This window comes from Oxyura jamaicensis, chromosome 19 (genome assembly GCF_011077185.1).
Source record: "Oxyura jamaicensis isolate SHBP4307 breed ruddy duck chromosome 19, BPBGC_Ojam_1.0, whole genome shotgun sequence".
In the NCBI taxonomy this organism is placed as follows: Eukaryota; Metazoa; Chordata; class Aves; order Anseriformes; family Anatidae; genus Oxyura; species Oxyura jamaicensis.
The window spans coordinates 5614564-5630854 of record NC_048911.1 but is presented as its reverse complement, the minus strand read 5'-3'; the positions used below and the strand labels follow the sequence as shown (position 1 = coordinate 5630854).

Here is a 16291-nt window from a genome sequence, read left to right as displayed (position 1 = left end):
TGAAGCTTTTTTTTAAAAAAAAAAAAAAGGAAAAAAAAAAGAAGGTTTGAAGTGCTGCCATAGTCAACACAGATCACTCACACTTTTCTTTCTTCAGTAACTACTGACATTTGCTGAGGGAGTAAGGAACAGGCAATACACAGCTACAACTTTATGTAATGGAAATTAAATTAGCACTTATCCAGAAAGTCTCAGTGAATTCACTTCACAACGACATGACCCAACTAGGTCATTACACACCAAGTTAGAACGAAAGCTTTGACTGTTCCCTCTGTGGCTTTGGACAGTCATTTACCTGGGCTGTTCAAAGCCCAGAGTTACCTATTGAAGAGTACAGGAAAGGAGTAATTCCTAGAATGCATCTGCTTTCTTGATTTGCATATACTTAGAGCTGCACTAAACAGCATCACTCAGATTTGTCTTTCCTTTTAAAACCAACCAATATTTACAGATTCATAGCTAGCTTAAAAGCGTACTAGGTGCGTATGGTTGTTTGTTTTTTTTTTTACAGTAACACTTGAGAAAAGCTGAATATTATTCATCTTTAAAACCACGGTACCAGGGGTAGAATGCCAATCCATAAAAAAAATCATTTAAGCTGCACAGCACTAGCAAAGCCTTTTCAATCTACGGTTGTTTTCGTCCTTTATACACATATTTGGCAATGCTTTCTTAAAGTTCATAGAAGCAGGTTATGGGTTGTCACAAAAACCTGAAAGACTACTGTAATATTAGAAATGTTCAGGTTTTTTACAAGTGAAACTTATCAACCTCGGATAACTCTTGCAACAGATCTGCTTTCTTTGTTTAAAACAACACACCTAGCAGACAGATAATACTTTATGTAATTGGACCTGACCAAATAAAAAAACGGCAGTAAGTCTCTACTAGAAAAAAAAAGAACACCCACAAACAAATATCTTTTCACAGGAAGTAGCTTAGAAATCTTCCTAAATGTTGCTTGCATTAGAAGCCAAAATGAAGAGTTGGAAACAATGAGAAACAAAAGAAAGGTCCAGGAAATCCTTGCATTGTCTGCACTGTGTGCATCAGCAACTGAAGGATTTGAAAGAGCATTGTGAAAGCCTGTTTTGAATTAAGGAAAAAAAAATCTTCATCTGATGATACTGCATAGCTATACATAAAGCTTAAAAATATCTGTACAGCTAATAATGCAACCAGCTAGTTGGATCACAAATACAAAAAGACGTGTGATAGGATAACATATGCACAGACCACCTATCTTAATAGTAAGATATAATTACGTATGTTATGCTTTGACTTTTCTTCTTTGTACTTATGCTCAGAAAATATTTAAAGCAAGCATTTAAAAGTCAGAAGCCAAAAAAGCTGAATCAGTAATTACAGAGCAAAAAACAACAGATACTGGAAAAAAAGTGATTTACAAGATTTTCACTATGTCAGTGAATGTACACAAATGTATTCCCAGTGTATCTCCATTCAAATCGGTTATCATTTAAAAAGTCTGGATAAATGAAAAGAAACTTCAGCAGCACAAGATAATTCTACTTAACAGAGTTGATAAAATATGAATCACTGGTATTCTTAATGAGGTTTCCCTACGTATTTAACATGTAACAATATGACAAAGCAATTAAAGCTTTAAGGTGTATTCTGATTTTAAAAATAAAAATAAAAGAATTACAGGGTCTTTCTCAGCTGATTTAAAGAGGAGACTGTTAGTCTCCATGAAGATTTAAATGAGAATTTTTGTAAGCCACTATTTTGTTGAATCTGAGGCTTAGGAATTAAACCTCTGCACCTTTTCAAACAAAGCCAGAACTAAAACAAAAACAAAACCTAGGCCAAATCTTATTCACATGAGTAGTTTCACTGCTCAATGGGATTATTCATGCAAGCGAGGCAAACTGCTTTCAACTGGCTGCCAATCATGGTGCTACTTGTGCAGTTCTCTGACATGGACACAAGAGGTCACACTGCATGTCTGTTTTGAAGGTGCTCATTTGAGATATTAAGTGTTAGTATTTGTATTACAGGATTTTAATAGTTCTTCCTAGTAACAGATTAAACATTTATGACCCATCTGGCATCCAACCAATGGTGATATTTGTACAAGTAATTCTGTGATTCCAGTCATCCATGTTTTGCTCTTTTGACCCCCCAAAAAGTATCTATTTTATTTGGAATATATTAGTTTAATTCTCTTAATAAGAAGGTATGCGATCTGTGCCTCACTGAAAACAAAATCAGGTGGCATCATCAGTTCATCAAATGATAGCAAGTTCTGCCCTGCATCTTAAAAGGATAGAATAAAGAATCATAGAATCATTTAGGTTGGGAAAGAACTCTAAGATCATCAAGTTCAATTGTAACGTGGAACCTTCTAAAAAAAGAAAAAGAGAAAACATTTTTTAAATTCTTTTTGTCATTTTGTTCTCAATGCCTCTGGTGAGCACTGCTCATCTCAATCCTGTGATCTGCAACAGTTAGCCAGCACGTACCAGCTAAAGAAAGCTTTCAGATCTCTGAATACAGGAGACTTATTACAGCACTACAGGCAATGCCCTGCTGTCTGGGAAGATGGAAACCTGGAGCCTCCAGAGAATAGAAAAACCCAGTGATGCAGATGTTTGGAAGCACTGTGCAGACACCCAAGCTCCTCCCTGGCACTGCTTGCTAGCTTCAGGCCAGAATTACCTGTGCCAGACACAGGACAGCCCTGCTACATTTATTGTTCCCACTGAAAGGGAATACAGTGCAAGGGAGCAGGAAGTTACCACAGGGTTAGAGCAGATCCAGTAGAATCCCACACTCTGCTTCATGCACAGGAGACCTAAAATGCAACCGGTACTGACCCTGGAAATACTCCAGCTATGGTCATACCTACAACACCTGAGTTTATGAACTTCACTGACAGAAATGTCTGTACATGAAACCAGCTGCACGGCTCTGAATTTATAGTGCATTTACCCTGCAACATGAATAAACTGACTACAGATAATGAAAACTGACAAAAAAAATATTAGGGTAATCTCGATGTAAAATGAATCAACAAAGTGAATCACTCCAGCTTGTGCTAATTTGCAAAGAAACTTTACAGTGCTACTCACTTCATACATGATTGTGTTCAGATTCTGCTGACCAGAGCTCTGCTTGTTTTTTCCACTCTCTTTGCGCTGCTGCTTAAGATCAGTAAGTAACTGGAACACCTGGAGAAAAAAATGCTTTAAATCATTTGAGATTATTTTACCTAAAAATATTTCAGCAGGAAAACATAGATGAATCCTGTCAACCAAATAGAAAGGTGTTGCTTCTTTGCTGACTGCACCAACAATTTAAAATGAAAAATATTTTGGCAACAGAAAGGTGAATAGAGGGAGGTGTAAATTTGTAAAAACATTATTTTAAAAAGTGAGTATTTTAAACAGATTTTCAGCAATTGTTAGGTGTTATTCAAGAGTCCCAAAGGTCTCTGTCCCAGTTGACAGAATGAATCTATTCCATTTATTTATCTTAAATCATGTCCTGAAGAGTTGGGTCAATACCCTGCTGTAGTGACACAGAGCTCCCATTTAAATACTAGTAATGCTAGAAGCAAAACCTCCTGCTAATTTGTTGCCCTGCCAGATTTGTTATGACAGAGGTACCTACAGTATTAAATGTATATGTTCCTTGTCTCACAGAGATACAATTTTATATTATCCGCAAGAAAAAAAAATTAACTCCACAACTGTCACATTGCCAAGAACCCACTAAATAAAGGCTGGAACTATAGATGAGATTAGTGATCCTTTTATACATTCCAGTGGAATTATTCATAATAGTACATGGTAGAGTGACCAATATGGTGTTACGGTATGTTAAGCCGCAAAGATTGCATTAGCTCCCTATTTCATCACAGAAATATAGTACAGCCAGACATACTCCTCAAAAGATGTGATAAAAATGTCTTCACATTTATGATGCAGGGAATATTAAAAACGTAGGAGTGAGATTCAGAAGGTAAGTCTGAATGCAAGGAAGTCATTTTGATTTCTGCCACCGTGCTTTGTCAATTTTGCTGCAACATCACAACTTCTTTATTCATCATAGCCAGATATGCAGGAAAATATTGAGAAAGCATCACAATTACCCCCTGTATTCCGATATTAAATCACATCAAGTTGTAATTCCTTCAGATGTTTTGCTTCGGGCTTTACCGTACATCCAAGAGCATACCCACAGCAAAGTAACAGATGACTTCTTACTGTTTCTCCTCTAATTTTTACCTAGCTTAAATCAATTTCCAGTTCCAAATATAAGCTTAAGTCCACAGAAGTAACAATGCAAACATTTCCAGACGGTGAGAAACATGAACATTACTGACTATGAACCCTACATTTAGTTTGTATTGTTCTATGAAAAAGGAACACCTTGTCTATCAACCACAAGCAGTCAGTCCTTGACTTAAAGGATTCAAAAGGATTTCAAGACTGAAACTATGCATTTAATAAATATTTGAAGACAATATGACCGGTGACAACGAGACATAAAATGACAACTCCAATCTCACAAAATAAATTCAGGCATAGAACATAAAACATGTCAGTCTCGAATACTCCTTTCAAACACCACTTTCTGTGCAAAATATTACCTTGATAAAGAGAATGTTAGCTATGCCAGTCAAAGAAAAGAGGAGCAAACAGAAAGAGGTCCATAGTTTTAGGGGAATCAGTATTTTGAAGAGCAGTAAAAAGCCATGCCCAATATAGCTGCAGACACTGCAAATCCCTTCCTGCAAACAACTGAAAAGCTGCATGCATGACAACTGTGCTGTCAAAGGGAAATAAGCACTCATCAGTAACTTCATTTTCCCACTTCCTTTTGTTCTTTTTCAACATATATGGTACATTCACCAACATAAAGACTAAGCTGAAGAAAGTTTTGTCTGAAGAGCATAAAGAATTGATTCTGCAATTCTCCCCACACTGCACCACCCTGTTAGGACACCTACAGATTTCACAAAACATGGCCAACACTGCTACTGAACTTCAGCGGGCAGTAATACCTAGATTCCAAAATCCCAGCAAATAAAAATGTTTCTATTTGATCTGGGACCAAACCCAGTGATGATACTGTACCCACTACTACTGAATACATTTCCAGATTTCCTTTAAAAAACTTTCGTAATAACAAATAAAATAAGGGGGACAAAAATCATGCACCGGTCTTGTTGATTGTCACTGGCTATTTTTTCAGCTTCAAAAGTGTTCAAGTGGCTGCCTCCAGCATTAAGGTGTTAGTTTAAAATCAGGATGCAGATAAACTTACCTCAAAGTTACTCAGCAATGCAGCATTTGCATCTTTTCTAAAACAAACAAAAAAAGCAATTATTTATGTTCCAAATTAAACAGTTTGAAACTTTTCTTTGCAGAGTTATTAAGACTCTCAAAGAACAGATGCTATTTTCACGGAGTTGATTTCTTCAAAAAAAAAAAAATTCAAGAAATTGATTTTGAGGATCTTACAATTACCAAGCTGTTGCCTCCTCTGAAAAATATTTATTTTTCTGTATTGTAAGTTTATTATATAGGTGTGCATCATATTTTGCACAATTTGACCCATGAATCTTAACACACTTCCATTACATAATCCTTTTACTCAGCCACGCTATTTTATTCACTCACCCAATTTTACCAACTAAACCCACATTTCCTTCCTTCTTCCTTACATAGAGAGGCCTCCAGTTGTATTTGAATGAGGACTGACAGGAAAAGTCATTAAGATTATGCACGCTACTTATTTATTAGCCAAGGAAAAAAGAAAACAATTACTTTTTTTTGTACAATGTACATATCAGATGCACGTGCGTAGATACAGGTATGCCAGTACACACACTGTACTGAGTGTACAGATGTACAAGTGTACAAACACACGACTACATACAAAATCTTATCAAATTTCCTCTTTATTTATTATTTGATTCTTTGTGTGGCTACTCCTTTATTAGCAGGACAAGGCTGAGCGCTTCCCATTGTCCACCAGATGAACACTTCCTTGCTCATTCTGTTCCAATTAAGCAAGTCAAATGCATTTTTAAATTAATCATGGCTCTACTACTACTGGGTATTGTAATTTTATATTTCTAAATTTTAAAAAAAGGGAGAAAAGCCTGACGCAGAACACCATACATTCCCCACACAATACATTCTGCTGAGCAGTCACTAGCCACAACAACAGCTAGTTTCCATACAAAAGGAAAAAAAAGGCTTTTCTCAGGTCTGTGCAGCAGCATATAAAAAAAAAGGTACAATGTATTGTTAAGCACCATCAACTGTTGAAATAGAACTGTCACGTTCATCCCTTTCAAATGAGTTACATGCATCCACAAACTTCCACAGGTTCTATCATTGTTTTTAAATGAAAACGACCTTCTAAAATATGCTGAGATGAACTTCAACTTCCATTTCGCTGACTCGAGTGAAAGTTCAGCAAGTGAGCTCATACATGCATTAGTTTTCATTCATGTTTTACAAACCATATAGCTTTTGTTGTTAGGTAAATGCAATTCTTCAGAATCTTTGCATTCAGTCTATTGCTACAAAAATCCCTATGGATCAAGGACATTCTTTGTTAGAAATAATAATGATAGAGAAGAATTATATAGGGAATTAATCAGTTAAAGTGAGAGGATCATATAGAGTAAATACATTACTATGAAAATGCATCTCTGGGAAACCTATCTGAAGTTAAATTATTTAAGACAATTGCTGTCTTGCTTTCTTTTTAATTCTAAACCACTGTCATTCAGGAAAACGTTTATTTTGTCTTCTAACAATGGACAGTAAATGAGTCGGTCCAGATCTTAAAACTTCAACAATTTTTGCTGTGCTGAAATATCAGAATTACAAAGTAAGCAAACAAACCCAGTTTCTAAAACTTTGCTGAACTTATGGAGTAGAAATTTAATTTTCTGCAGTCCTCTCATGAGTCAGCCATCAATTCTACACTCAGAAAAAAATATGATAAAATATACATTGAAATTCATTATTTAAGTAAAACGTATGCTTAATTATTATGACAATAAGAAATGTCGTGTTTACAACAAACGTATAAACAGTTTTTAGAATCTTTCACAGAGGCACCATTGGTCCAAATTTTAGTCTAAAACACAGTATTATTGAGAAGGCCTTCCACTTATAACATCAGAAAATGTCTTACTGTGCGGCATTACACATCTAAGGCATCATTCATGCTTTGTGTCTTTAAATTTTATATTAAAACCTAAACATTTTGGAGGATTCTTTTCTCTACTACCAGATACTTTTTGGCACTGTAAGAACTTTGAGATGTTTTCTAGTTCTTGAGCTTCCCTTTAGGAAGACTGTCAAGCAGGAAGTACAAGACTAGGAATATTAAATTCCAGCAGTAACTCAAGCGCAACATGATCTGAATTGTTCCATTTTCATGCAAGGGACATCCACCCACAGCTCAGGACTTCACATCCCCGGTCTTCTATTACCAAAAAAATGAGCATCAGAAGAGGTGAAAATAAATTACGTTACTCAAGGTGGTACAAAAATAAATAAATAAAGTAAATGCTTAAGCAGCATCACAGACTTACTATTAAAGGTACTAAAAGAATCTCTCTTGATATAGCAAATCCTATCTTTCACACATGCAACAACAACAACCTTGAGGCCATGTACGCATTTTACAGCATTTTTCAGTGCACAGCAGCAAGGTCATTTCCCTGCCGGTCACTACTCATCTTACAGCTAATACAATACAAACTGCCATTTCAATGAACGTTCCTGATTTGTTAGCTGCTTTTGAATTGTACATATAGAAGATTAAACAATAATAGAGCCTCAGTGTCCAGTAGGAACAGCCCCAGCTCAGCTGGCGTTGGCGGATGCTGACCTGCATCCCATGGGACTCGCATCCTCTGTGCCCCATTCACCAGAAACCAGCACGGCGTGCATGTATATCACCACACAATGCTCACAGAACTCACCAGAATGAGTCCCAAAGCTCCAACATAGGTCAAAGCCTATTATTTCGTGCCCAAGTGATGCTAACGAGATAGAAACATACAAAGCATTGTGTAATGTGGTGACCTCGGGGCTGAGGGCGCTGGGCCTGGCTGACTTTCCAGCCACCACTTATTTATGTACCCCTTATGTTTCTTCTATCTCCACACCTGCATGTGCTGCTCCTACAATTAGCTGTTTATCTGATATTTGCAAGAATAATCCTCCTCCAAAACCTGCAGAATAGGGCTCGAATTTCCTTTCTCCTTGAGTAGAAATGAGAGAAGAGCAAAGCGCTGTGTGCACCCATGGCCAGCCAAACAGGAAGGGCAGGGGACATGCGGACTCAGAGCAGGATTAAAATTAAGCCGCGATGTCGTTTTCCCAAACAAATGTTTCAGCGATATTTGCAAAGCAAGCAAACAAACAAACATACAAAAAAGCTCAGTTTCTCAGCAGAAGGCCTAAGCAAACTGCTGGTTACAGGGGTGTACGAGGCCCTATGCGCTCTCACACGCACTACATGCCGCCTCACAGACACCCACCTCCACGCACACACACACAATCCCATACAGATACACCTCCCCAAGCACACACAGCGCAGACCCACGCAGATAAACCGCCCCACACACACATCTCGGCCCAGGAGCCCCCACAGAAGCAGGGGGGATGCTGAGGGGCCAGCAGCAGCGACCCGCGCCCACCCCGCTCCTTACACCTCCATCTTGCCGGCGGGCCTCAGCCTGCGCAGCCGCCGCCTCGCCGGGGACCGGCCCCTTCCACAGCCGGCCCCGCGCCTGCCCCGGAGAGGGCGTGCGGGCGTTAGGCGGAAGGAAGGAAGCGGAAAAGCCGAAGGAAGGGGAAGAAGAAGAAGCAATAAAATAATAATAATAATTAAAAAAAAAAAAAAAAACACCCACACTCACGGCAAAAAATAAAAATGCAACTGCATTGGCCGGGAATCGAACCCGGGCCTCCCGCGTGGCAGGCGAGAATTCTACCACTGAACCACCAATGCAAGTCATGGAAAACCCTTCTCCGCCCCCTCACTTGTATCTACCAACTTTGTACACAGCTGCTCCCCAAGCTGCTCACACTGCCATGTCCGCCCTGGGCAGAGAAAAAAGGGCTCTTTGGATGAGAATATACCATAGAAAACAGATATACAGAATATAGATACATAAAATCCCTATATGTTATACAGATCCTTTGTATTTTGAAAGGAAAAGCAGATATCACTTGCAGAACAGTAACTACTGTCGACAGAAAGCTTGGTACAAAAAATGTCGTTGGGGTAAAACACATTCAGATAACCTGCTGAGGATCTGTCAGTCAGCCAGTGTTACAAATGATGACACCAGAAGAACAGCACCGCTGCTACCCCTGGAAATCAAAGCTCTAGCCATGTGCAAACAATCCTGGAAGGCTGCAGGAGCTGTACAGTACTGCTGCTGTCTTTTAAAGCACCTGCACACACATCTTATCAGGCTCATCAGCATCGTGTGTCTTCCTAACATCACTGGGATCCTTTCCCATTTAATTTATGTGCTATTAAATCTTGAAAGAGCTCTTCTCATTCCTGAGGAAACTAAAGACACTTCATTGGGCACAAATAGCTGAGAATCCCATTGGCTACCACAAGAAAAGCTATCTGGACCAGGGACTGAGAGCCAGAGAAAGACTGATTAATTTACTTTGCCATTATGTCTCAGGCTAAGGTTCATACACAAACACAAGCACAGCAGCACTAACTCACTAATGAGTCCCACACACCTGCTTGTTTCCAGCAGCGATGTCAGAGCAAATCTAGCGAATCTAGGGTTGGGCATCTTGTGCCCCCAACCTCCCTGTTACAGCATTAGCACAAAATCTGCCAGCCAATTTTCACCCTGTAATCAAGCCAGAAGAAATGCTACTCTCAATCTGGGACTTTGCTTTTCTTTGGAGTGTTGCAAATCCTCAGCCTGCTCTGAATGCTAAAAGCAAACTGCAACGCTTCAGGAGCAGTCTGAGGTGCCCAGACAGTGGGCAACAAACAACTATCAGCATCCAGAAACCATCAGGATCAGATACCTAAGTGCTGGACAAAATTTAAAAGCCTACTGCAAAGTTTTTGTTGTTGGTGGTGGTGGTGGTTTTCAGCCCTTTTCACCTGCAGACCTCTAAAAAAGTTTTATTAGATGTGTGGACCCCTTCCCATACAGATTGTAGTACAGACAGAAATTATTTTATATTCTGGAATCACTTTTCATGGAGTTCTTAGGAAAAAGAGCCAGCAGAAAGGTCTTTAAGCTGCAGACTGAAAGCTGTCGGTCTGACTCAGTGGATAGGATGTAAGGGATGCTGGCCTTTTTCATGTCAGGATTAACTGACCTTGCAAGCTGGCCAAAACCGGCACAGCAAATGCTCTGTAGCTTCTCTGCCGTATTTCAAACCCTGTCCATGAAACTGCACACCAGCTCCCAGCTAGGCTAAAAAGAGAAGAAGAATGGAAAGGAAGTCAGCTTTCATGTGAGAATGTACTATTTCCAGACTCTAATAAATTTCAGAGTTTTATTCCAGGAATCTACTAATCCTTGCCTGCCTCTCACCTTTCTCATTAGATATGGGTTCAAAATCTCCAGCATATTGATTTTATTTCTCCTTTTGATCTCCATGTTATGTCTCTCCCCCAACACCAGTGTATCATCTTTATTCTCAAGGTTTCTCCAAAAGTTTTGATCCAGACTGTTTTTTTACAGTCCACAATGACAATGCCCAGTCCCAGCAGCTAGGAAGAATAAGCACAACACAAACGCCTCTCTTTTTTTTTTTTTTTTTTTCCTTTCCAATAGAGATATTCTTCCTATATATTTTCTACCAGAAGGACTCAGCCTGTTGGGATTTAACTACATAAACAAACCAGCTACAGACCCACTGACATCATGCAAGGGAGAAGGGGAATCTCTCAGAGAGAACTCATTGCCCTTACACACAACTTTCCAGGAGAGACGGGCTGATTAGCTCAGTTAACTTTGTTTTTAATTGCCGCACGTTCGATGTTAGACAGTTATGCTACACCATCCATAGGGAATGCAGACATAGGTCTTTCTAAATGTGCTTAGCATGTCAACATTTTAAGCATTGGCTTGTGATTGTTACCAGTAAGGCTTGGTGAGAGAGGGGCCTCGGTATTAACTATTGAAAGCAGGGGGCCTAGTGATGGCTATTGAAAGCAGATCTGCAGGGAATTTGTATTCTTTGTCATGAAAGATGTTTACTGTATTCAGCAGTTCGCTGATCACCCTATAGTGTCTTTTTTTCTTTTACATTCAATATTCATTAAACAAAGTTCGTCTTTCTGTTGTGTTTTTTTTTTTTTTTTTTTTAACAAAAAATGTCAGCACCGCTTCACACCAGTCTAGCTGACAGTGCGTTTGCCTAGCACTTTCAGTCCGCAGAGCTTTTTTCTCTTTCTAAACCAAAATGACAGTAAAAAAAGAATGCAGTTAAAGAAGGTACATTGTAGCAGCTTATGTCAGCCCAGACTCAGTTATGGAAATAGGTCCCGTTTGAACAGAGCATTTCTAGAAACACTAAGGCACTCTTTCCAAGCGGCACTCCACAAATATTGCACTCTTCCAGTGGGGGAAAAAAAAACACAACAAACCTTCTACAAGAAATAGTAAGGATATGACCATGATTACAAAAGCAAGTACAAATAAAATTCAAATTGTAGAGGACATTAAAATATATTTAATTAAACTTCCTCATGCTGCAAAATGGGCAATTCACTCTCTACTACTACCTTATCGTATGTCAGCTTGGATAAAAGTGTAGCTGGAAACACTGTTGTGTGAATGTTGTGCCATTCTCTGTGCCAACATGGAAAATAAGTGGACAATGTAGAAAATAAGTGGACAATAAGTGGACAACCTTTCCATCAGAACTTCCTCGGTATTTAACTGTGGGATGGGGATTTGGGGGCTTAATCTTTCTGTTTCACTAAGCAAATTAAAAGACTGAAAGAAGAAAGCAGGACATAGAGAGGCATCAAAACCAGCACAAATGGAGAAGATAGTAATGAGGAGAATACATTTCTGTGATTGTTAGAAAGCCTATTCTGCAATGCTAGCTCACTGTTTTCCTCTCAAAAAATTCAACTATCCCAGCCCAAAGGATCTTTAAGACATTCTATTTCTTCAATGTTCAGTGTTACATTACGGACTTCTGATTATATTTGCAGTTTCAGTTCTTTATTATAAAAATATTACCCTGTATTCCATGTTGCTTACTATATAGAAAGGACGGTTATTGAGCGTTTCATCTAAAAACAGTAAAAGAGAGAATTAGTAAACTCCTAGATACAAACTGGGGCAGGAGGTAAGCAGCGTACTACAAACAAACAGATCCCTGTGAGGTTTGCTAAACGCACAGTGGTACTGCTGACGGATCCCATGTGAAAGTACATGTCCTTGCCACGTCCAGTATCAGACAGATAAAAATAGGATCACCTGATAACAAATACAGAAGGCTTCTTGGTCACAGAACTAGATTCACGGTCAAGACACAGATGATGAAAACAGCAGAAATTCAGCCAGGTTGTTCCCAGTGATTAAAACCCAGCTGCATATGGGTTGCAGATTTTTGTCCCACAGCATCAATCAGAACAATTTATTTCAATGGGACCAAGGCCAAACCCCACAATACATCACCTCAGACACTTCACATGAAGCAACTGATCTCTCACCAGGGCACTTGGGATCACCCCCTTTTCCCTTTTTCTCTTTGGGCAAGTCCTGTTTGATATCTTCAGGAAGAAAAGCATACAGTCCTTACACAGGCTGTGTCTTAACCTGGAGTCCATACCTCAAACTCCGTGAGACAAAGATGCTCTCTGTACGGGATTCACTTGAGTTATAAATTCAATGCTCACTATTTTCCCAAAACATCAGCAGTTTCCTGTCAAAGTAAGGACAAGGACACTCCTAAAGGGTGAAGGATACAAGAAAAGTGTTAAAAAATGAGGGATTTCAGAGCAATGAGGAATGTGATGACAAAACAGTTAAGCAGTTTCCTAGTGTGCATGTCCTAGTGTGAATGGAAAAGGTGACAAGTTGCAGAACTAAGAGTGGCAGAAAAAGGACAAGGGGGTCAGTTAAAGGCAAGGAAAATATGGGGACAAGAAAAATAGAATATATTTAATGAGCTCTGACAATGTTTCATGAGTGTAGATCATGCAGATGGAAGCATGCTTCACTGTAGTAGCACACTCTGTACAGCAAACCAGCTCATTCTGTGGAGTGGCTGCAGAAAACTGCTCTGAGTTAATGAGGGGTTGGTGCTGAGGAGTAGCTTTGTGAGCCACTGTTCCCAAAGCTCCCCTGTATTTTAAACCAGTTCTTTACATCCATAATATTTAGGGTTTGAGGGATTAAAGAAGGGCTATTTGTCAGGGCTGCAGACCCAGTGACTGCTGTGGCACTGGCACTTCAGCCTGCACAGCCTCACACCCCACAGCACCAGTCTCACACGAGCTTCTTCCCAAGACTGACCCCATGCAATGACCCCATGCAATTAGTAAAAGCAGAAACCCCCAAAGCTTTAGTGTCCTTTTAAGTGGGGCAAAAAGGCTCCTCTGCACAGAAACTGGAAAGGGAAGCCAGCTCCCATCTATTTGCTAGGTTAATGGCTGGACTTCATGATCTTAGAGGTCTTTTCCAACCTAAACAATTCTATTTTATTCTTGCTTGTTTGCTGGGGTGGCAACATGGATGGAGCGTCGATGATCCACCCATCAGACCAAGTACATTCATTCTGATGTAGAGGGGGACAGAGCGAGATGACTCCTTCAGTACAAGAATATACCCAGGAGCGGAGCTGACTGTTCAGTGAAAACACACAGAGAACACTCACACGCCAGAGGCGTGCTGCCTAAAGCTCCACCAGAAATTTTACGAACAAGCAACATGAACGAGGGCATCTCTCCCAACACTCCTCCTCACAGCCTGTGAGGATGCCTCTCTCCTGACTCGCTCATCATGTGCTGGATCGGCAGGGTTTGGGGGCAGGAGAGGGGTGGGAAGGGTGAGGGGCTGCGGGGGGGCCATGGTGGGGCTGGCCATGGGGCCACCCCGCCCCAACAGGGCGGGACGAGCCACCAGCCCAGCTCCAAGGCATGTAAAAGCCGGGCAGCAGGGACGGGGAGCACACGGAGCTACCGGCCAGGGCTCCACTGTGGACACGGTGAGCGGGGCCGGGTGGGCAGCAGGGGTCCTGGGGTCCCGTCCCACTGCGGGGCTGGGACAGAGCAGAGCTGAGCCTCGCCTCACTGTTCCGCAGGTTGCACCAGGTGCCGGGATCGCCGAACACACGAGCAAAACGTCGTCTGAAATGGCATCCGAGGTGAGGGTGAGCTGTGCTTTAACTTCGGGGTGCTCTTGGGGTGCTCTAGGGATGCTCTAGCAAACGTGAGCTCCGCTGGCAGGTAACCCCGGCAGTGTGCCCTACCATGGCCATCAGGATGTTTTTGGGTGCTCCGCTCTGCCCGCTTTGTTTTGCCGGGTTTTAAACAGAAAAGGGACAGCAAGTGTGTTTGCTGCAGTATTTCTGAAGACTCACCTCTGATTCTGGTGAAAACCCACAGTAGGGAGGATATACCTTGAAACCTCTTCCTGTCCAAGCGTTGAGCTCCCAGCACTGGCCTTTATTAGCACCCCATCCCCAGTGCCATTTGCCCGAGGGGACTAGATTCCCAGCGAGGGGCTGCTAAACTTTGCTTTTGTAATTCCGATTTCTCATGCTGACAAACCTGCTTTAAAAAAAAAAAAAGAAAAAAAAAAGAAAAAAAAAAAAGCCTCCCAACACCTCATGCCTCCAGGCTCAACCCTGAGGCTCTCTCCCCTGCTCTCCTCTCGGGTCCACCAGCTTGGCAGGGACCTGGGGCAGGGGCTCCCCGGGTCCCTCTGCCGCTGTCCATGGTAGCGGGGTCCCACCGCCCAGTGCCACGGCTTGCTGAGATCCTGGGGGTGCTTTGGTGGCTTTGGGGCTGCTGCTTTTTTTTTTTTTGCCTTTTTTTTTCCCTTCTTGAAATTTGTAAGACTGAACAGTCTGCACACTTAGCTGATCTGATGCTAAGTTTAAGCCAAAAGGCATGTGGCTACTTCTGGCCCGCAGTTCTTTGTCAACCAAATACGTACTTAAAGTCTCCCTAAAAGAAAGGTTTCCTTCTTTTTTTTTTTTTTTTTCTTTTATTAATTCCACGTAACAGTAGATGCTAGCATTCACTATAGTCCTGACTCCCTTACTTTTCTCTTCAAGAGACTATGAGAGGGTTAGTGACCTTCAGCTGCCTTACAGGACAGATCTGTGCTGCTCTTGTGCCATATGCCCTGATATTTGTTTTCAAGGACAGTACATACTCCTTCCAGAGTCCCACAGAGACATAGGGTAGAGTATCTTGGGGGACTCCTGACCTGACAGCTCAAGGGCTAAATACTAGTAACAGAGACTTGCTCTCCACCTCTTCAATTAATTTCTAAAGCTTCTAAAGTCCAGGGACCTTTCTGGTCAGTGCTACCGCACTGAAAAAAAATAAAGATGCCTGGGCAAGCCCTCAGTTTTACTTGGATAAGGAGTGGGTTGAGCATTAAATGATTCATAGGAGAATGTATCGGTAAGCCATTTGAACATGCCTTTTAACTTCATTACTCTCAGGGGGATAAACTTATGGGAGGAAGGTTTGTCGGAAGCACGGATCCCATCATGCAGATGCTCAGCACTTCCATGTCCACTGAACAGAGGCTGTCTGAAGTTGATATCCAGGCAAGCATAGCTTATGCCAAAGCCCTGGAGAAGGCTGGGATCCTAACTAAAACTGAGCTGGAGAAGATTCTGAGTGGCCTGGAAAAGGTATTTCTTTCCTTCATAAACTGTCACATGTGCTCAGGCCTACATACAATCCTCACAACAGTACTACAACAAATAATTCCTTATCAGACAGCACCTCCCTCAGCTGCTGCTCTAAAACCATCTAAAACCATAGTTTGTTTCTCTCTCTGAGAGACGCTCTGGGCAGGGGATGGACACTCAGATTCCATCTAGCTAAAGGCAGCAAAGCCAGGTAGTAGGAAGTGAACCAGCCGAAAAGCCAGGAATGAGAGCCTGCAGCCCCAATGAGCCCACTGTGAGTGCTCATTACGGAAGGCTGGTGCCTCGGTGAGATGTGCTCAGCGTGACCTGGCCCCCATCCTCTTCAAACTGAACATTCCTGAGGAATTGTTTCAGTGTGAATTAGGAATATTCTTTTTTCCGCTGGC

The 16291-nt window shown here is 41.2% G+C and overlaps 2 protein-coding genes and 1 non-coding gene across 4 annotated transcripts in view; 1 reads left to right on the top strand and 2 right to left on the bottom strand.

Annotated features, from left to right (window-relative positions):
* The window catches only part of CRCP (CGRP receptor component), a 30784-nt gene extending 21949 nt beyond the window's left edge, over positions 1-8835 (bottom strand). The window contains exons 1-3 of one of the 2 annotated variants that reach the window (XM_035343304.1): positions 8711-8835; positions 5293-5329; positions 3093-3191 (exon numbers count right to left, since the gene is read on the bottom strand). In XM_035343304.1, coding sequence (XP_035199195.1) covers positions 3093-3191; positions 5293-5329; positions 8711-8718 — 144 coding nt within the window. In that variant the 5' untranslated portion in view covers positions 8719-8835. Of the gene's footprint in view, positions 1-3092; positions 3192-5292; positions 5330-7978; positions 8010-8710 lie in introns of those variants that run through there. The other variant, XM_035343306.1, reaches the window with a different exon arrangement.
* Positions 8836-8941: 106 nt separating this feature from the next.
* On the bottom strand, positions 8942-9012 carry TRNAG-GCC. The gene has a single exon. It is a non-coding gene; the product is annotated as a tRNA-Gly (tRNA).
* A 4724-nt stretch (positions 9013-13736) lies between these two features.
* ASL (argininosuccinate lyase) overlaps positions 13737-16291 on the top strand; it is a 2885-nt gene continuing 330 nt past the window's right edge. Inside the window, exons 1-3 of the mRNA XM_035343429.1 lie at positions 13737-14219; positions 14316-14378; positions 15690-15913. Of these exons, the coding sequence (XP_035199320.1) occupies positions 14082-14219; positions 14316-14378; positions 15690-15913 (425 nt within the window). The 5' untranslated portion in view covers positions 13737-14081. The remainder of the gene's footprint in view (positions 14220-14315; positions 14379-15689; positions 15914-16291) is intronic.